Here is a 22,552-nt window from a genome sequence, read left to right on the forward strand (position 1 = left end):
TAAACTCTTAGAGATTACTGGAAGTAAAGAGAGAAATAAGTGTCAATCCTGACAGTGACTTTATTTGCAATATTACATCGTGTCATGTATCTTTATCTTCTACAAAAAAAAGGAACGCTCACGGAGATCTCTTTACCTGCGTTTTTACGGCTCATCCTCCAGGTGTTCTATTTTTCACATGTCGCATTGCCAGTCAGTAATCGAGGAGATGGACAAGAGGCACGTAAGTGCGCGATAAGGCTCTCTATCACGGTTGTCACTTCTTCGGTTTGACTTTTGAAATTTCCAGGTCTCTAACAGATAAAAAAGATCTGATTTCTTTAAATTTTAATGATTCTTTCTTTTACAAGGAAATATAAGTATAGAGATACAACGACAGTAAAAATCTTATATCTAATTGTAAGTCTTATTGTCATGCACAATTAAAAGATGTGAGGAAATCACTCAACTCTGGAATTTTCTTCAGTTTTAGAAAGGAGTATCTCACAATAAGCTTAATTTTAATTAATCTTGTTTTTTTGGAAAAACCAACTATTGTGTATCGAATATTTCTACTATTTTTCTTTTTCTTTTAAAAAATCGTGGAATTCTGAAAATATGTAGTTTAAAAGTAGAGAAAAGAGGAGATAATGAAATGCATACATAGAGAGTTTTTGAATACGTATTATAATTTACGTTCTGGATAGGAGGCGACTGTCAAAATTACTTCTTCACAGTCTGTCACGTTATAATATATGGTCACTAGTCATTAGTATTTATTACATTATTCTAAAAGTTTCGCGAGCAGTTTTACAGGTTATGTACATTTACAGGTATAATTTTGAGAAGTATGTTGATATATTAATTTCGTAACTTTAATCTAGTTCGGAGGCCTTGTGGCTTTCAAATAATTGAACTTTAAATTTGGTAACGAAACGTGTACCTCTGTATTCGATGTATAAAGTTATACTATATACTAGTGATGGTATTCCATATCCTCTCTCTTATTTCACAATCGTAATTTTTTTTCCCGTCTTCAGATTTTTGTAAATGGTGTTCGTTTTACCCGAACAATTTCTACTTATGGCAGTATTATTAGGTATTAGATCGGTGCAAAAGTTTATGTCGATGCGGATAAATATATCTACATATGTCTTACAAGGGGAGGGCGCGAGGTGTTACTCACCGATTTTAAAAAGGCTTATGTATGTTAAAGTACTATGTTAAAGTACTAGTAATAGAGTACTTTGGCAAAGGGATACGACCCAACTCTCAGCCGCCTTCTCGACAATGGATTTAACGCAACCGGTATATACGGAACTGTAAACTTTAAACCGGTTTTTCTCAAAAACAGCTGAGAGTTGGGTCGTATCCCTTTGCCAAAGTACTCTATTACTAGAGTACTTTAACATGCATAAGCCTTTTTAAAATCGGTGAGTAACACCTCGCGCCCTCCCCTTGTTAGTACAACTTTATCGGCAGAAATCGACTCGCGCGAGCTTGCAACACAGCACTGGGAGTTGATCGTTCATCAATAATTATTCGCCGTTCAAATGCAATGGGAAAAATCCAAAAGTATGGAAAGTGGGGGTGCCACATGAATTATCCAAATGTGCAATTGACAATCAATATAACATCTGCCTTTCATTGCTTGCTAGGGCAAAAAAAAAAGTTTTTTTTGTGACGTATTGTAACTAGAGATGAGAGAGAGAGAGAGAGAGAGAGAGAGAGAGAAATGAATATTCTTTAATAACGTCAAAAAGCAAAAACATTGGGTGAAGTTTGGCTAATCAACACTATTGATGCCACAATATCTACGACCATAAGGTTTTGCTGTGTATCTGGTAAGACCAGGAATGTGTACTCTTCTATGAGTTGTTGTCACTAAATCATTACGGGAGACCGCTACAGCAAACAATTAAGGCAACTGTATAGAGAACTAATTCAAAAACGTTCGCAAATAGCCAGCAACCGTCGCAAGGTCATCCTGTTGCATGACAATGCCAGGCCACATATTGCTAAAGAGACTTAGGAAGTAATGTTATCATAGAGTTGAAATAGGATATCCTCCCGCATCCAGCTTACTCACCAGACATTGCACCTTCTGATTGGTATCTATTTAAAATCGGCAAGAACTTTTGCATCGACTTAATAATATCACTCATTGGCTAACAAACTTGTATCAAAAGTTATGTCACATGAATGTCTACTAAGTTATTTCAACAAGATAAACTTGTATTCTAAAATCTCTTTTCTTCCTTGTCTAGTGCTTTCTATGCGGGTATCCTGGGGGGCCCCATTCGCGCACGGCCTCACTTACGTCGAGCACTCACTCTCCCAGATCGGTGCCATCTAACGACGTCTATTCTTCGACCCCCGAGAAGGTGGTACGTCGTGCACTCGTGACTCACGGAGCTTACGTGACTCATTGTCAGTCATGGCTGCTGGCGGTCGGGCCTCTTTCTCCTCCTTTTCCTTGTCTAAGTCCTCGCACGGGAGAACGACCGTGAAAGAGCCGCGTACCAGGCCCCCATGCTGCCTAGGGCCCCGCATAAACTCTCCGCGATTAAATTCCCTCTTTGCCTCTATCTCTTTCCCTCCCTTGCCGCGACATTAATTTGCAGTGAGAATTTTCCTGGCATGTACTCGTTAAATTCCCTGAAAGCACTTGTCATCCTCCATTGTCCGCGAGCTTGACTAAAAATATGCAGCGACTATAGAGTATTATTTTTTGTCACGTATATACGCGTACTCGTGTGCATGCATTTGCGTCGTGAGTGTGTATACGTCGGAAGTATGATAAAAGTATAATATCTACATTTCCTCCAGTTAGCTGCGCACCGATGTAGAACCACGGAGTGAAAGTTTAAATTTGTTATTGCTTTTGACACTCTCTTGTTTATTTGACATAATTCTGAGAGACCATTGCCATCAATTGTGTTCGTATATAGAACGACACTGTATGTAGAACGCTCATATGTAGGACGAAAGACGATTACATATCTGCAAGGATTGTTATATAAGTTACGTAAGTTACGTGAGGAATAAATCTTCTATATTCTTTTTAGTATGAAATCTACTTATAATATATTATTTTGATATAATTATTAGTTACAATTATTAACACGATATTGCCTTAAACGCTGTCAATTCAAATTTCCGACTAAAACCTCTCGAGTGAACTTATCTGTTAAGTGGTGCGTCAAGATCTAATATATCATTGTTAGAGGATCTAGCAAGAAACCAGTCGCTGTCTCTCTCTCTCTCACACACACACACAGTCTGTCTTTCTCTCCCAGTTCGGAGGATTGGTGCGAAAACAGGATCTAACGGCGTGCGTTTTGCCGCACAACAAAACCTTATCCTCGTCGGCGTCACGGCACACCAACCTGATGAATGTTTGATGATTTACACGCTTGGCAAAATCCCGGGCTTCTCAAGAAGGAGAACTGATAGCGCGAAGGATTAAAACGTGAAGGCAGGGACGTCTTCTCGGTTCCATATTGGAACACGACGTGCATTGTCGTGCGACGAGACTCTTGTCTGTATTGTCTTACAGCAAGAAAAGGTAGACAATATAACGCATTTCCGTTTTGTTTCGTGATTAAAGAACATTGACTGAGGTAAAAGAGAGATGAGTTCTCCGTATATAAGCAGGTTTTCTGCTCCTATAACTACGAAAGATTTTTAACGGAAATTCGCTAATTACCATACACCACTCAACGAAGTTTAACTTATCTAGCCTTCTTGTGGCACTTTCTGGTTTAAAAAGTAATAATTGAGAAGGAAACACTAATTATAAGATACATCTTTGCTAGTCATTTTGTAAACAATAAAAAACATATGTTTGTGAATCTTTTTTATTATATGACTTTATAAATAAAATTAGATTTAGAGCATATAAAGTAAAATATTCAATACTAAAATATTTTTAGACAGTATAAGAACACACATACATGTATAAAAAGATATTAAATTTAAATTTATTATTTACATTGTTTTCTTTCATAAATTTGTAATAAATTTATAAATGCAAAAACAAATATTTATTTATAAATTTATAAATACAATGAGATGAATAAAAAATATTGATTTAAATCTGAATTGATTTTTAATGCTTAAATGCACGGCGGCGATTCTCAGACTAACCCTTAAATTCTGAATCAAGCAGCGAATTACAGCTACAGGATTGGTAACGGAAATCGAACCGCAAGATTCGCAATTACCTTTCGTAAGATAGTAGATTGCGATTCCTATCATGTGTCACACGGAAGTGTGATGTTTTGAATCCCATAATTCGATCTCTGAATTCCAACACACGATTTGTTGCCAGCTTCAGTCATGCGATGCAGTCTCTATGCATTTGATTTTATTAGCAAGAAATTTTTAAACATATGAAATGCTTATATGTATATGCAAGAATTTCTATAACATAGAATAATGTATGCAAACAGTTAATATGATTATTAACGGATGAAATATTTCTATAGGATCTTCATCTTCATACGCGTATTAATTCTTAACTTCCATTAAGCGTCTCACCAATCGAAGCAATTAGTTAGCACAGACTTCGTCAGTGCTCCAAGAGATGACGCATTTATGTGTTTCCATCTAGATATAATGTCAGTGAGATAACTTGAGATTCATATCAGATCTTTTATCTTTAATTTCAACGTGCGCGATGATCTACCTATACTTCACAATCTTTGTGGTTGCTCCTTTGTCTACCTTGGACGCATAAACGTTATCGATTAGTACGAAAATAAAATTAGCAACGGGGGAGCGTACACGCATTTTTTTACTTTAATGGTTGAAAGGCAAAAGTATTCTCTGAACGGCTCTAACCAAGAGAGAAAGCTATTATCGTTATAAAAATTAGTTTATAAAAATTAAATTATAGAAATAATTTAATATATTATCATATTATGGACTCATGTTAAATGTAATTATGATAATAATGAATTATACATTTTAATTGGCTTATTGAATAATTATTTTTTCCAGTAGAAAGATTTTAGTTTTTTTTTTTTGCGATAAAAAGAGATATTCTCTTTCAGGGATTTTATTTAAATTATTTACAATTTATCGTTGAAGAATTAAAAAAAACTTTTATGATTTATTCATGCTATTTTATGGAAAATCGGCTCTAAATTAGTATTCAGTGATTTTGAGGTACTTTATAATGCTTTGACAAACAAACTTAGACTGTTCCGTTGTCGGCTTTAAATGTTATTAAGATGTTTGATTAAGCCTTGTGGCTTTATATCGGCGACGTGGGAAGTTGTCGGCGTACGTCGTATAGGAAAACAACAAAGTTATTACCTGAAGAGAAAGAGAGGGAGAGGAGAGAGAAAAAGAGGGAGACTCTGTATCGGGCGAGAATAACTAACGCTCTTGCTTTTACGATCTATCCTTACGGTTGGTATTCACACATACGGCGTCGTTGGATGGTAAATTTTCACTGTCGCACTATTCTTAAAACGTTAAATTCGTCGTTTATATTTTATCATGCGGGACCTGATGGAGTCACTCCGTTGTATCATGAAATCGTAAACGGAAATAAAAGTGGTAACAATGGGCAGCGATTTTCCTGAGATTTCAACGAGAAGATACATATGATGTAACCCTATCGCATAGTATATTCTATACAAAAAAAGAACTCTAAGAACATAATCTTTTACTGTGAAATTTATTTAAATAAAAAAAAAGATTATTTTTCTGCTATGCGAAATTTTTGTCGAATAGAATAAGTTATTAAAAATAGAGATTTAATAAGAGTATATGTAATGTATATATTATCTTATTAATCATTATTTAAAATTTTACCTCAAAGATTGATTTATGACATTTGCTGTAAATAAATTATTCTTAATAAATTATGCTATAAATAAATAATCTTTTGTTTCAAGAATCCTTTATGTATAATGGTAACCAATAAAAGTAACAACGCAAATAAAAAAATTTCAAATAGACGCAAAAATATAGGTGCCTAATATTTTTGGTCAAAGCAGTATAAAATATATATTTCAAATCTTATATACATTCTTCATAATTCCTCACAGATATAATTTTTTGTTATTTTTAGATTATATAAAAATTATCTCTGTATGATCTTCGAAATTCACATTCTATTGCTTTGTACTCTGATTTTTCAATTAGTTTATAATTTATATTCATACAAACGAAAAATGCAGACGTTATATTGTTAATAAAAATCCTTTAAATACATGTTTTACAATAATATTTAAAAGCGCGGTTCATTTAACGCTGCAAATATTTTGTTAATTAGAAGAAAAAATTTTACCAATTGACCAATCAAAGAATACTTCAAAACATTCGTAGCATTAAGAGGATTGCACTTTAAATCTTAAATTAAATCTGTCTAAAGCTCGTATTCTAAAGTCCAATTGTATCAGAACTCTGTATAAAACGAACTTATTTTAAAAGCTGTTATTCTTATTTCGATAAAAAGTAAAAAATTCATTTGATCAAACAAGTTACGACAAACTTCTTAAGTCAAGTTCTCGTAGGTTTCCAAATTGAAGTTGGTCTTATTTTCTATCCGATCTATCGTGCAATCTAACAGTTTTCTACGGAGAACGGAGCCAACGACGGAGCACGATCAGGATGTTTCGTCCTGACGCTAACGTTAATATGTCTTTGTTCAGGATAGCGCATTGTTCGCTACGTAAAAGCTCTACCGGATGGCGAGTGTGACGTCGTGGTATATACGAATACATGTTGTAGGATATCGACCGTTTCGCTACTCATGTATTACCCCGTTGCATAGACACATACACGTGAACATGGATAGGGGAACCAGGAATGGTGTACTCGAGTTGTTCTATAGTCGTAGTCGGGCTGTGCCGATCGAACGAGAAACTCCGGTAGCCGTATGCCATGCTTTCGCAGCGTTCGGCACTGGGGTTGGACCGACCCACATCCAAATCGATTCCGGACGATTGTTTCTCAAACCCGTGCACACGGGGTGTTCGGTAAAAGGCGCGTTCGTTAACGATCATGTTGTCTATTGAACTGTTAACTGAAGCGATTTCTTCCCTACATTAAAGTTTAATTGTACCCTATATTTTTTTTTTATTCTAAAACCTTAACGCTAAATTTATTAGTTGTTGCTAAGTTTGATAATTGTTTTTTCGACAATTTCAAAGATATCTTGAAGTTTTTTTCTAAAATTAAAAAAAAATCAAAGTACCTTTTTTCAATTAGCGTCTCAAAAAAACAAAGTCAAAATCAGTGCATCTTTGGCGAGTCTGCGTATTCGATCTTTTAAGTAAAAAGTATTTTTCTATATATACATATATATATATGTATATATATTTATAATACTTGTATTTTTAAATTTCGTTCGAAAACTAAAAACTATTTACATTTCGACTCGTCTTTTCAAAGAGAGAAGCTTTTTATACTTTCCAGTTTCAGATATATCGTTAAATGTAATATTCACACGTCCATCAACGAACACCCCATTATCTTCCTGCTCGAAAATCCTGTGGCCCTTTTCCCTTTCCCTTTAGTCCGTTTAATTAAAAACTCGCGGGTGTGCCGTTGGTGCCGGAGGGCGAGGCGATTCGTTCTATTTAATGATATGGAGATAATCGGAAGGGCACTTCGGCTATGCTGCCGGCTTGGCAGCGGTGGTCGTAGTTATTGGTTTTTCCTTTTGTATGGATATTTTTTTTCTTGGTAAAAATTACGGTGGGTATGCCGCTTAAGTAAAATTGGCCACAAGCTTTACATCCGTCTCTTTTGTTGTCTCATTGCTCTGCAATTCTAGCTGAAGTTACTTCATCTCGAGATAATACGTGATATATGATAGTGTGATTATACACTGTTATGCTCTAAATGTTTAATATATACCAAAAAAAAATAATATCAATTTTGAAATTGTTTCAAAAGAAACTGTATAGACGTCTATATAGTAGAAATTATATCTCAACATTCCAAAAATGTTTTGAAAGATTTATTTTATTTGGAGAATTGTAATGATTGCTTCGATCATTAGCTGAATAATTGGAGAGAGATAATAATAAGAAATGATAATAATCGCGATGATGTCGCTGACTTGTAGTTAATCATCATTGCCCTCGCGATGACTTCGCAATCGTGTCACCGACTTCATCGGAGCATAACTTCCCGTTGTCAAATAACCGCAATTCGTAGACCTTCGTCGTGACGCTGCATCCTGCGACTATTGTCGCGATAATAATCCTCGGTCGGAATCATGACAGATCTTGTCTGCCTTATGTTGTAGGAGCGGCTAGTCCGATAATCCGACGATGGGTGGACGGACGAGAGGACTCTGAAAGTTCGTACGATATACAAATCTTGTCGCCGACTCGATCGCTGGACATCCGGGCTGAGTTTTCAACGAGACGATGGAGGCTTGCCCCGCGAATGTATCCAAGATAGAGGGTGCGTAGGACTCGCGCAGAGGTAGACCAAGAACGAGAGATCCAGCATGGGGAAGTGTTGCAGTAAACGGCAAGAGTCTCAACCGATCGGTGAGTCAAATTATGATCGGTAACACGCACTGTAGAAGTAATTATCGCTTTATCACTGTAATAATTGATAATAATACCTATATGTATGATTGCGTCAAAGTCACCACAGTAGAGAATAAAAGAGAATTAAAGTTTCCCTTTCTGTCAACTATCTCTCTCTTACCTCTATAATTATTGAATTGAATATCCGATCTATAATTTTTCGAGGAACTCAAAAATCCGTCTCGCTTTTTATTAGGTTTAATTAAGTGCTGCTTTTAGTAATACGCGAATATATAGTTATGCTATAAAATGATAATTGCTAATTAAATGAAAAGTCATATTGATAATGTTTCTCAATGGATACATTTCTCAATGAAAATGACGATCTCGGCGGGACATAAAAGTCGAGTTTATTATATTTAAAATTTGTAGTATTTAGTGCATAGATAAAAAAATATATTTCGTCGGATTGATCTTCCTTGATGAGAGACGGATTTTTCTCTCTATTCAGGCTATAAGAAAGCAGACACGGGACTCAGCTCAAAGCACAGCAATGGAGGTTCCTTGGACCGATACACCGCCGACCCAAATCAGAGAGGCGTGCAAGCTCGGGCGGATATTATCCGACCGAGGCCGACACCCTGTAAGCTACAGATACCGCATCAGCAACCCCGTAAAACGAATCCGCCTCTTAATAAATCTGCATGTGTGTATTTTATGTTACTCTTTTTTTTTGCTTCCGTAGAACGACCAAGTCTGGACCAACATAGAATATTGTTTTGCAAGTAACCTATAATCTTACGTTTTATTATAAAACCGCTTAGCGTTTAGTAGTCATTGTTTTAAATGTTTCTATCACTAACCCGAATCGGTTTAATTTTAATTAGGTCATTCCTTGAGAGATATAAAACGAAATCTCTATTTTTGAGAATAAATAAATATCACCTAATTTATAGCATACATGAAATTGTTCAATTTAAAGTTATGCTGTATAGCTTTTATTTTTTAAATATAAAATAGCTGAAATATATACTCAATGCAGATGTGAATCGAGATACCATTTTCCTCCGATGGTTATCGCCTTTAGTAAATAAAATAATTAGAAGCCCTTTAAGCAGCTTGGTCAAGTCTTTCAAAGTTAAATTGCTTTATACCGGTTCGGGTGTATTCTTCGATTTCTCTCGCGCTCAAAGAACAATTTGACGAAACGTATTGTTTCTCTCCCGATGCAGCGCATTCACAAAGATCCAACAAGATCGTGGTGGCATTGTACAATTACACGGCACGAGAAAGTACCGACGTTAGTTTCATGAAAGGCGACCGAATGGAGGTCCTCGACGATTCCGAGCCGGACTGGTGGAGAGTGCTGCACTTAACGACTCTGCAGGAAGGCCTGATCCCTTGGAACTTCGTGGCTGTCGAGCGTTCGGTCGAGAGCGAAGAGTGAGCATTTATCTTCTATTCTTCCCTAAGACTTCATTCATTGCACTTCTCGATAAGGTATTGTGTACCTAATATCACGATCTTCGCAGTTGGTTCTTCGAAAATGTGTCGCGTAAGGAGGCGGGCAAACTGCTATTGGTTGATGAAAATCCTCGCGGTACATTCTTGGTGAGGCCGAGCGAGCACAATCCTCGGGGTTACAGTTTATCTGTCAAGGATTGGGAAGAAGGAAGGGGTCACCATGTGAAACATTACAAGATTAAACCTCTCGACAATGGCGGCTTTTTTATTGCCACCAATCAAACATTCTCCAGCTTACCGGCTCTGGTTATGGCATACAGCAGTAAGTTTTGAATTTATATGTTATAACAATTGAATTTAGTATAAAATAATAAACATAACATACAAAGCAATGTTTTTGCATTAATATTTTGTACGGCTATTTCATTTTCGTATGTAAATTAATGAAAATTCTTTGGTTTTCAAAAATAAAATAACACGTATGTGCTCGAGAAATCTATTTTCAATGTCACTTCTATTATTCAGAAAACGCGTTGGGTCTCTGTCATGTGCTTTCGAAGCCCTGTCCGAAACCGCAACCGGACATGTGGGATCTCGGACCTGAGTTGCGCGACAAGTGGGAAATCAACAGGAACGAGATACAGCTGATCTCGGAATTGGGTAACGGCAATTTCGGCAAGGTTTATTACGGCAAGTGGCGAAACAAAATTGAGGTGGCGGTAAAGACGCTGCGTCCAGGGACCATGTCGACCGAGGCATTTCTGCAGGAGGCAGCCATAATGAAGCAATTCCGACACAGGCATCTGGTCGCGTTATATGCGGTCTGCTCGAAAGAGGAGCCCATCTACATTGTGCAAGAGTACATGTGTAACGGCAGTCTGCTGGACTTCCTCCGAAAAGGAGACGGCAAGTACATGCAGTTCGAGGATCTGATTTACATTGCGGCCCAAGTAGCCTCTGGTATGGAGTACCTCGAGAGCAAACAGCTCATACATAGAGATCTCGCGGCAAGGAACGTACTGATCGGCGAAAAGAACAAAGCAAAGATTTGCGACTTCGGTCTTGCTAGAGTGATCGAGGACGACGAATATTGTCCGAAGCAGGGCAGCAGGTTCCCTGTCAAGTGGACTGCGCCGGAGGCTATCGTTTATGGCAGGTTCAGCATTAAAAGCGATGTCTGGTCCTATGGAATCCTGCTAATGGAACTCTTCACTTACGGACAAGTTCCTTACCCTGGTAAATTTTTTCATTCCATTCCGTATTATTCATATATACTTAGTTCATTTTTATACACTTTTGTCAAATATACAATTATACACCGTTAGATATTTTAAAGAATCCAAATTCTTTAGATAAATAACATTTTGTTATTTTCAACGCTTTCATGTTAAAATATAAACCAATCCATTTCTGTGATTAACTAAATTTGAGTCAAATTTAACAAATTTTTTTTAGTTAAATTGTTTAACTTTATTATTAATTAAATTAACGGCATATTGAGGAGCGATAACGATTCACAGAATTTATTAAAAATAACTTACATTGAGTTTAATTTAACATTTAATGAGTATTGGTAAAAATGTCACATAAAAATTAATTTTTATATAATATTACAATTTTTTTCGATTAAAATGTTAGATATTAAGGAATATAACATTAACAAGCAAATATATTTTTATTAATAAAAAAGTTATAGCATATAAAGTAAAAAAATACCATAATGAGGGTGGTAGTGTGGCATCAAAGAGTTTAACAGAGTTAAGTACTTTATCATGCATAGTATAATTTTTTCTTTTAGGTATGCATGGTCGTGAAGTGATTGAGCAAGTGGACAAAGGCTACCGTATGCCAAAACCATTGAACCATCCGCTACCCGACAGCATCTACCGACTGATGCTGCAGTGCTGGGACGCTAGCCCCGAGAAGCGGCCCACGTTTGAGTTCCTGAATCACTATTTCGAGTCGTTTAACGTCACTAGCGAAATACCGTATCTCGAACCGCCGACGGACTGATATACAGCCCATCAATATATGCAAAATCATCATCTGCCGCCGCATGGTCACTTTCACCCAGCCCACATCAATTGTGCCATGGAATTTTATGGTATTTACTGCTAAGTAAATTATTTAGCATGTATTACGCTGCCCTCATCGCTGGAACTTTCGCAGACTAGGTGCGTCGTTCTCACGGAAAAAAAATGCTTCTAGTGGGAGAATACATACACGTCCTCGCGAGATTTTACATCGTTATCGCGAGTGGCATTTTTTGGACTGCGAAATTTTTCTGTAGATTTTGGCGACCAATTCTTGACACACAGTGCTGCGAACTTATCGAACTTATCACTGTCAAATGCTGCCGAAAATTTTACCTCTCATCTCTTTTTTCTCTTCTTTCCCTTATGTGTCCTTACATGTCCTTAGTGTTCAAGAACTAAAAACGTCAAACGGATTGGAAGTTGAGTGTGCCATGGTGTTTTTTGTAAGTATCGTTCGCAAGAACGAATTGACAAGATTCTAAACCTTCATGACCAATCAGGCATTAATCGTAATATTTAGAATCGGAAACGAAAAATGATTGCGTTATTAGAATCGCAGAAGCACCGGTGAGTCGTTTTACTTGCCCATAAAATTTGCGACTATTTTAGCGCGTTTTCGTACTTTTGACGTGAAGTAACCACAATAAAGACGCTAGCAATGTCGATAAATTTAGACACAAATTACGGTATTCGGGAGTAACGTGATGTAAGTTTGGAAGTAAAATTCGGAATGTAGATTATATATATATATACACACACACACACACACACACACAACTTAATACATCGTATATTAGTATGTTAGTGTATGATTACGAGATATATATGTATGTATATATGTGTATATATATATATATATATATATATACACATATATACATACATATACACACACAGAGTGAAAAAAGAGAGAAAGTGAAGAAGTGTATGCGTGTGTGTGTTAGCGCGTATTGTGAATTTGTGACTCGTCACACAAGAGCATGTTGTATTTATATTTTATTGACCTCGGATCACGATTGCATCCGAATTTTCCTAAAGTCCAGTTTTTGGACGTAGTGCTCGAGGCAGATTTTCGTACATACCGTTTATGGCGAAACGCGTGATTTTTCAAGGGCTGAACGTACATGAAATTAGATATGAAGGATGTTTACATGCATGAATTTCTCGCATGTATTTATCCGCTGAGAAACGAACTCGAGAAAAGAATTCTCATAAGAAACGGTTACTGCGCATAAGCTGCGTAAAGTTTATAACATTTTCGAGTGCAGTAGGTTTAAACCCAACCCAATTTGGACGTTAAATCGAGTTTATGATGTCGATGTCGACATCACATGTTCTATTTTGGTTTTTAATTGGACGAGATCATGGTAGTTTCAGGTTGATGGATCATGTACTTAGGTTGGGTTCAAACTTACTGAACTCGAAAACGTTATTTTCAAGACGGTATTAATATTTGACGGTTTATTCCTCCTAAGTGTTAAGAGTCACATGTACGAGTTTACGTGCGCTTGCCTGTTATTGCTACGCAATAGTTTTATTTCGATTGTAAAACGCACGCAAATGGACAATGAAATACATCCTTGGACTTCGGAAAAAGTCTCGATGCTCAGTCGAGAGTTTTATTTCATGAGAGTGACTTTCGGTAGCAATTTGTTAACTTATTTACTGAGAACGATCTGAATGACAAGAACTCTCGAGTGTGCACACAGCCAAACGTGTCTGCCAAATACAGATCCGATTGTATTTACGATTGTATCCGCTTTCTATTGATCTTTTTTATAGTTCTTTTTTAACGTAGCACACCAATGCATTTAATACCTGCGTTTTCATACGTGTAAGTTGTTTTACGCATGGATAATATATCGACTTAAATATCCTGCGAAAACGCAGTGAATACCTCGCACAAACTTGTGTTATTTTTATTTCGGCAGTCGCTGTATGTTGAATTACGACGCTCTGTCGCGAAGTAGCCATTGGTTTTAAGAGAGAAAAAACAAGGGTATAAAAATTAGGATAAATGAGGCGAGAAAGTTATTGATATCCGGATAAGTGCGAATGCGTGAATGCGTTTCGGAGCAAAAAGGAAAGAGAAAAGAAAAATATTCCGAAACTCGTGTTCGTGCTGTAAATCGACGGTGGGTTTCACGTCGGGGTAAATCGGAAATGCACTTTCGGATAAACTTAAGTCATCGATGTTACTCGTACAAAGTGTCTGAAAAATTGTAAATTTTTCTACTTAAGAAGAAAGGAAATACAAACGACGGATTAGAGTAGAGATTACTTATACGAAGCGTGACAGTCTCGTGGCGGATTGGCGTCTTTGCTCTCTTCGCGGTGTTCGAAAAAGGTATTCTCATAAATCGCCTTCGATTCTCCAGAATTCAACGTCGTCCGCGCGAGACACGTTATGCACGCGAGATTCGAAAAGTCGATTGCACCAACGTCGGTTAAAGCCCCAGCTCTGGTTACCGTAATATCTTTCTGAATACTCTTTAATTTTTTAATCAATCAACATTTAACCTTTTACAAAAGGTAAAAGTAAGAAATATAGAAGTACATGAAACAAATCTTAATTAACATTGTAACAAAAGATAAGTGTTTTATTGCTAAATGCATCAAGCTATGCATCACTTTGACAATAAAGTGCTTATTGAGCGAATAGAAGCTTTATTATTAGGAGAAAAATCTTAATTTGTGTTGTCATCTTTGCTTCTCGAGCTACATTGTGAGTAGACTGAATAGATAATCTGAAAAGAATGGCGAATAGTTAACTGAAATTACTCAACCCTGATTATTGATGCAATCAGCTGAGTCAGACAATCTGTGTTGATTGGTTAACAGAGACGATTTTTTTTCCTTTATTTAAGTTAAAATAGAAATAACGATTTGAAATATTTAATTGGTAATTAAAGTGAGTAAGACAAAAATAATACAAAGAAAAAATATCATTATGACATTTAAAATGTTTTGCATCTCGTTATAAATATGTGTTAACCAATTCTTTCTTTCCTATCTCTTTCCACAGCATAATAGAAACTGATTTATAAAGAAACAAAAAATTTGCCAGAGTCGACTAACAAGATTGTGGGTGCAATCGATTTTGAATGTATACATTTTACTGTGTCACGATAAACGCGATGAGCCATTACGATAGATATTAGTGATTAAAGTGAAAACAAAATGTGAGTGCGTTGCACGCATGCGAGCGTAAAAAATTGTTACATCCGTGTCAGCGTGATCCTCTTTTCATGTGTATTTTACTGCGAGAGAGCATTATGAGCAATAACGCGGTAAACCCATAACATATACACGAATTACTGTATAAATTTAAACATGCTGCAATATCAATCTCATATCTTCAAGTAGAATGTAACAAAAGAAATGGTATAACATCGAGTATCATCTTATTAAAAAAATTAAATAAAGAATAACTATTATTAGTGACTATGTCGTTTAGATAGTCTAAGTGATAGTCATGATATTAATAATTTATAATATGATATTAATTATATTAATTAACTAATTATATTAATTATTAGCAATAGATTTATTATTTTATGCAAGTATATTGAAATAATTGCGATATAGCCAAAGAAATCTAAATGATATCGAAATGTTTTCCGATCGTCCCTTTTGTGAATAAATTATAACAATTTGTAAAATATTGACGTATAAATATCTGACACATTAGCTATTGTCTGGCTATTATGATAGCCACATGACTGGAAAATGTTTTTTTTTTTTTAATTAGTCTTTGTATCGAGTCTCTTGAACTCCTACATTGTTTGGATAGGTTTTGATATTGCGGCAAGTCCTTATTTCATGTAGATCCTAGAATCCATAAGAGAAATTCTCACCGTGATGTTTACACGGTACGTAGTAATTTCCAATAAAATTAAAGCGACATCGCATGGAAGAGTGCGCGTGAAAAGGCGTTCACGTTTACGTAGCGTTAGAGAGTAGGTGTATTACGTCCAGTACATTTTTTCTATGAGCGTTTTATACCGATGATAAACTTGTTTTCTCACGATAAACGATCACTTGGAAATTTCGCTGATGATGATAATTATCATGATCGCTGCCGTAGGTCGTAGATTTATATAAAAAAAAGACATAGAGGGTTTGAACGTTTGAACTAATGCGAGCTCAACAGGAATGATCTAATTAACAGAAAAGTTCCAATAACACTGTAAGGATATCTAATGGGGAAGGCTGAATAATTGAAGAATTAAAACGCCTTTTAGACATACTTCAGGTGTTTTTCGAACTTTCATGAAAAGAAAATGATGATTTTCAACGACGCAAAGCGTTCGCGTTGTATGGTATATATATTCGCGTAGACTGTTTCATTCGGATCACATTTGGACCATGTATTTACAAATTATTATGGTAAAGGCATCGTGGCCTTTTTCCAGTGGATATAGAGACTGATATTGTTTTTTAAATAAAGCCCATGTGTTACCGGGAATTTTACGTCCGACCATTTGCAAAATCTCGAAATAAATTTTTTCTAAATCCGATAGCTCTATAATATATGCTTCATCGATCGCATACAATTGTACATAATATTTTGACTGATCGAGCAAAGTAAGTAGACACGCGAGCATTAAAATTATTTATACAGGTGAGAAAGACGTAATCTTTAAATATCAAATTTGTAAATTTCTATTAATTTGAAAATAAGCATTTTTTTTTAATCTTTGGTGTGATCATCTATAATTAATCTTCGCACGAGAGATTTTTTGATAACGTGATTGTGCGTGTCGGGAATTTACTCGAGAAATACCTCGGACGTATCGTTCCCGCGTCTTTTATTTGCAAATGTTTGCGATATTTAAATTATACGGAGACCTAAGAAAAGGCGAGATCAGCGGTATATGCATATTGTACTTAAATGAAAATTATGATCTTAATTAATCGTGGATTCCATGATGCCTTTTTCGGAGACAGTATGTTCGTTCGTGGTCACTCAGTTAAATTTTTGGTAATCTGTGATATAGGGACAGATCCCCTCTTTCTCTATCTCTTTCTCTTTCACGCGTTTTGATACAAAAGATCGACTGTCGTCTCACGGCGACCACGAGAACACCGTGTCACTAAAGGAGGACAATGATTATCCACGATTATCGTATTGATATAATTGTTTACAGAACAAAGTCGTCTCACGTGATGCGCACACCAAAAATATTTTCTCGTATACCCGGCATTCTTACGTTCGAATTATCTTCACATCGTACATCATCGCGCGTCAACGTGCGTTCTCATTCATATTGTACCTAAAGCGAAAACGATCAATACACTGTTGTCATTGTTTATATACCAAAGCTTATTATCATTAAGTAACTTAACGATTACTTTGTGTTATTATTATATTGTCGTAAGCCTATGCAGATAAATATATTATGTATCATATTAATGTTGCACCTTTATTAGCACTCTATATAAGAATTTTCTTTGTTCGATTAGGACGGAAATTTTAATTTGTTCTTTAAGTAACTAGTCAAGCGTATACAAAAGTGCGTAAATGCACATATAAAAATAGATTGTATAGGTGCATTTATACTCCGAATTTAATTCATATAATTTATTCTAAAACCAATTATTCATCTCTTGTAATACAAAAGTTTCTTTTAAATACAGATAATATAATATATTCCATTTTCCCTTTTATACATTAAAGAAATCAAATATCGTGTGCAAAGATGATGTAAAAAAAAAGGATAAAATGCAAAAGAAAGTACGATCTCGCTACATTTTTCTGAATATTTATACAAAATAGTTTAACAATTCGGAACTATACACAGTTAGAGCGAGAATAATGTTTCTGTCGATGCGTTATTAGTATTTTTAAAAAATAATTTAGGAAATTAAATTAGACACATAAACAAAGAGATGCAGTAAGCAGGCTGTCTGATAACTAGTATCTGAAATATCTTTGAATCTATAAGGTCTAGAAAAAAATTTGTAGAACCAAAATTGCATGGTATAAAGGGGACTATCATATGGCGATAATAATTTTTATTCAGATAGAGGCGCTTCGGAGATATCAAGATTAATTTCTATTCCCCTAATTCTTCATTAAAAGTATCAACATAATGATAATCATACATTAAAATAACGGTAATCATATTATCTCCACCTACATAAAAATTATTATCGCCATATGATAGCCCTCTTAACCCGTGCAATTTTGGTTATACAAATTTTTCTCTAGACTTTATAGATTCAAAGATATTTCAGAGAAGTTAATAGTTATTGGGACATCCTGTATAGAGTAAAATGCACAACCTTGTGCACACAAAAAATCAGCATCCGGTGTATGCATAAATCAAGATACTTTACAATAATTAAGTGTACATCATCTCTGCCATATGTGACATCTTCTTTGGAATATGAACGAACTCTTCGAAGTAGCCAGCGAGTTCGCCGATCGTGATGTCGCTTGATAAGGGCGGCGATATTCGTGCCTGAACTGAACAGGTGTTCGGTGAACTCGATAATTGTTGTTGGCCAGATGAACTGCCACTAGCATCAGATTGTCCGTTGCCTGTTGTCGTTCGCTGATCTCCGCCACCTGGACCAGGACCTCTCTTTAAGTTCGGCATTGTGTTACTACGAGCTCGATGGAAACCGCCTGCACCCTCGCAGTCGTCATCCTGAATACTAGTGTCGTCCTTGACCTGCCTATTGTCTTTACTGATTTTCAGCGCCTTGAAGTCCTTCATGACCGAATTGTGGTCGATCATCTTGGAATTTTTACTGGGAATACCGAGCTTACACGTGTTCTTAAACAGCGTATCCACTGGGTTATCACTAGGACCGCTAGTTCCAGAAGCGTTTAACTTTAAAATGGCGTCCCTTAGGATGATGACGCTCTTCTTGGTCTTCTCGATTGTTCTCTCGTTTTTAGACGGCTTAAAATTCGTTGTACTCTTAATACCTCTTGGGTTGACTGAGAACATGGTAGGCCTGTTAGTCATTGATCTTCTTCGAAATAAACAGTTGCTGCTGGAATCTTTGTGTACCTTGAATAAATTCATCGGCTTCGATTTGTCTGCCATTGCAATGCTGAAAGAACAAACAATTATTTTATTAAAAAGTAATTATATTATTAATGTATGTAAATATATTAGATCAGTGCAAAAGTTCGTGGCCGATTTATTATTAATTTTGAATAATAAATCGGGCACAATTTTTTGCTTTGATCTAATAAAATGTGTTAAAATGTCATGTCTGTAATTTTTGCATCTTAATTAAAACAATTCTTTCTTTTGGATATGTTTCTGACATATACAATGCGCAGAATATTTTAAAGTACATTATAATAAAAATTAAAAAATATATTATATATGGAAGCTTTACAATATTATAAGCAGAAATCTGTGAAAACATACAAGTTTTATCCAATCGTGCTAACCACAGTTTGTGGTTAATAACATTATTACATTCACAAGCCTCTCAAAAAGTTCATTTACCAATTATACCCTCCGGCTTGCGGGATTTATCTCTCCTAAATCTACTATTCGATGCTGTACTAAGTTGTTATTTCCAGCATCACAGGTTTAAAAATAGAGCGTCTAAATGTTTCTCCCGATAGAATCGAGCCGAACTTCACTCGACTTCATCCGTCGACGAATCGAGAATCTGATCGCGCAATCGACGATTTCTGACGGACGACGAAACACATGCATTGTAAATACATACCGCCGTGTTACTAGCCGACCTTGACCGCGATTACGACAAATACACAGCCACGAAGCGTTTAGATAACTCGATTGGCCAAAAGGAGATACGACGATTGACAAATCACATCTTTGTTGTCACCGATATTTACTCGTCACAATCGCAACCTATATCCTTGCAATTAAAACATTTGATACTTTAGAAGTAAACGTCGTTGACTAAATCTCAGTAAGTGCCATATTCATTTGATAAGTTTCATTCTACACACTATAATGCGTTTAATACTGTAAATGCAGCGTTGAATTAAACTCTGATAATTTCTCAAGTCGCAACATTAACATTGTCTTATTAATATTTTTAAATCTTTTTAAAATTAAGTTCGTTAATTGTTGTCTGAGCATTCATGAACAATAGTTTATGTCTTATTCTTATCTTATCTAAAATAATTGTTACTTAATAGGTCTGTTTTTATTCCTGCACTTCTCTAGAGATTAGTGCACATGATGCAATAGGTTGAAATAAAATAAATGTTTGTTCGCTTCAACTTATTACATTGTGCACACCACTGTCTACAGAGAGTATAAGAATAAGAAACAGACCTATTACTACATTTCGCAACAAAACTGCTCTTGTTTTCACCAAATTTTAATGTATTCCTATTTTATATTAACTCTCGAATGCTATTGAATGATTAAGTATTGCTATCGATATATAAATTTTACGTACACAAAAAAATAGACCACTCTTAATTAATGTAACATATAAGCTTTTCATACACTTCACAACTTTAATGACACAATTTTAAATATTTATACTTAAAACTTTTGTATAAATACAAATAATTTAATTAACTTAAAAGGAGAGAAAGAACAACATTATCAATTTTGAAATGTTATGGAATTCAATCTTGAAATGATATGGAATATGTAGTTCAATGTTGTGTGTGTTGTTTCCTTATATATTTAATAAAAGATATATAAAACACAAAACAACAACACAGAACTATTTAAAAATGAAATCACTTATCATGTTTTCTGTTATAATACTAAGGTCTAAACTGATTTATAATAGACAGAATTTTGGAAAGAGCTTATCTCTGTTTGTCCCAGCTTTTAGCATACATAGAAGATTGTAACTCCTAACAGATGTATTTATGTTGTTTGTACTTTTCGCACTCCGTATCTTCTGCTTTTTCTCTTTTCAACATCCAAATATATATTTAGTTTGCTTTATGTATTAAAATTCTAAAGGCTTCAAGCAACACAAACAAAATTAATAATAACTAAAGATCAATGAAGTCATATCTCACAATTAGTGCTCCATGACCTTGCTCACTTGTATGTAAATTCATATATTGACAGTATTTTAAAGCGAAGTGTAAAAAGTGTACACTAGTTCAATTAAAAACATATACATTTAGTTAATTTTCTTAATAATCAATCCGAGTAAAAATTTATCTAAAATACATAGTCATGTTGCTGTCACTCTAACATTACAAAGGAATTTAATTGACAAATTTTCGCGTATGATACAATTGTCACAAGTCATGGATGGTGAAGCTGCAATAATTGCACGGTCACTGTCAAAAATCACCAACGTCTTCGTATTAGTCGCAGGTATCGCAGAATCATCAATTCACGACGTCAAAAAGGGACGGTTTGAATCAATCTAAAACCTACGCCATTGTCACAAAGTTTGACAGAGGCATTTAAAAATTAAATACCCGTCAACGTACCGCTTCGTAGGGCATGAAAGCACGAAAATCGTCCTCGACCTTGGAAGAGCGCGTCCCTTCTGGGCGTTGTGTTGACGTGTTTATTTACGCATTTTGACGCAATCGAGATCGAGTGCGAGACAGCGATGCTTACTGAGGACAACTCGTTGAACGACGATCAATTTCAAGCCTCTGCAGACTAGCCGGCAGTACGTCGTCTTCGTCGCCCATACTCGTCGAGGTTACTGGTAGCGATGACGCAGCATCAGGCCGACGGACGGGTGCGCCGTGCGCGCGAGGGTTCAGAAAGAAGCGCAGCGGACCTCGGCTAGGTTAGACCTGTGCAGTCGACAACGATGACGACATAAGATGCGATCGTGCGACGACGATGATGTACGTGGATGACAGATCGCTCAGCGGCTCTCTGATGAGTGATTCTCTACCTCCGTTACTTCCACTTGGGCCTCCTGTACCTTCTCGCGGTCTTCTTTCGCCCTTCAATTAGCGTATACAAAACCACCTCGTAAACGACTTGGCGTCGATGTGAGAAAACAACGCAATCCTCGCGTAGCACTAGACTGTCTCGATTTTGCACAGACAGATCAATCAGTTTAACGTCGCGATGGATAACGTAAATAAACACTGCTACTGCGCGGGACCAAGGACCAGCGGCAACTATCCGCGAAAGAAAGCTCTCCAGGGGGCGCCACCTTCGAAGCTCGCAACGCCATTGCTAGAACTGTCGCTAGGACTGGAAATTATAAAGAAGAATGTTGGCTTCTCTGTTTACTTTGGCGCCTATTTTTCGCTACTCACATCAGTAAGTACATACACACTCATGTTTTCAGTCACACATACACGGTCCGAAACATGGCGCTGACCAATCCCGAGGAGAATCGCTCATTCTACGGAATTGTCGCCACGAGCGCCACCCGATTGTCCACGACGCTAATTGGCCAATTCGACACGGAAGCTTTTGACCGGTTGACCCAGTGGAAAAGTTTCAAGCATCGATTACTTTAAATAGTTGTGCCCAATTAATAACGTGTTTCATTTCACTCAGGATTCTCCTTTCGCCAATATATTTTGCTTGAGAGACAGCTACGAGAATCTTGGATTTTTGGAAAGTTTAGAAAAGTCATTTTCCATCTTGGAACAAGAAACAATGGCAG

At 36.1% G+C, this 22,552-nt stretch overlaps 2 protein-coding genes across 4 annotated transcripts; one reads left to right on the plus strand and one right to left on the minus strand.

Annotated features, from left to right (window-relative positions):
- The first annotated feature begins 8,458 nt into the window (after nt 1–8,458).
- On the plus strand, nt 8,459–12,755 carry Src64B (Tyrosine-protein kinase Src64B). 2 transcript variants are annotated; one of them, XM_018541821.1, is made up of 6 exons: nt 8,459–8,501; nt 8,995–9,189; nt 9,716–9,926; nt 10,016–10,269; nt 10,473–11,183; nt 11,746–12,755. In XM_018541821.1, exons 1-6 carry the CDS (start codon nt 8,459–8,461, stop codon nt 11,958–11,960), a joined length of 1,629 nt encoding a protein of 542 aa, XP_018397323.1. In that variant the 3' UTR covers nt 11,961–12,755. The 2 variants fall into 2 exon arrangements, with proteins under 2 accessions (XP_018397323.1, XP_018397324.1); XM_018541822.1 differs by having other exon boundaries at nt 8,995–9,126.
- A 5,270-nt stretch (nt 12,756–18,025) lies between these two features.
- Nucleotides 18,026–21,711, minus strand: LOC108775451 (oxidative stress-responsive serine-rich protein 1). 2 transcript variants are annotated; one of them, XM_018541828.1, is made up of 2 exons: nt 21,535–21,711; nt 18,026–19,051 (listed from the first exon to the last, which is right to left on the minus strand). In XM_018541828.1, the coding sequence occupies exons 1-2, from the start codon at nt 21,609–21,611 to the stop codon at nt 18,331–18,333; spliced, it is 798 nt and encodes a 265-aa protein (XP_018397330.1). In that variant the 5' UTR covers nt 21,612–21,711; the 3' UTR covers nt 18,026–18,330. The 2 variants fall into 2 exon arrangements, with proteins under 2 accessions (XP_018397330.1, XP_018397328.1); XM_018541826.1 differs by having other exon boundaries at nt 21,402–21,610.
- Between the last annotated feature and the right edge of the window lie 841 nt (nt 21,712–22,552).

The sequence above is a fragment of the Cyphomyrmex costatus genome, unplaced genomic scaffold (assembly GCF_001594065.2).
Source record: "Cyphomyrmex costatus isolate MS0001 unplaced genomic scaffold, Ccosl1.0 scaffold30, whole genome shotgun sequence".
NCBI classification, from domain to species: domain Eukaryota; kingdom Metazoa; phylum Arthropoda; class Insecta; order Hymenoptera; family Formicidae; genus Cyphomyrmex; species Cyphomyrmex costatus.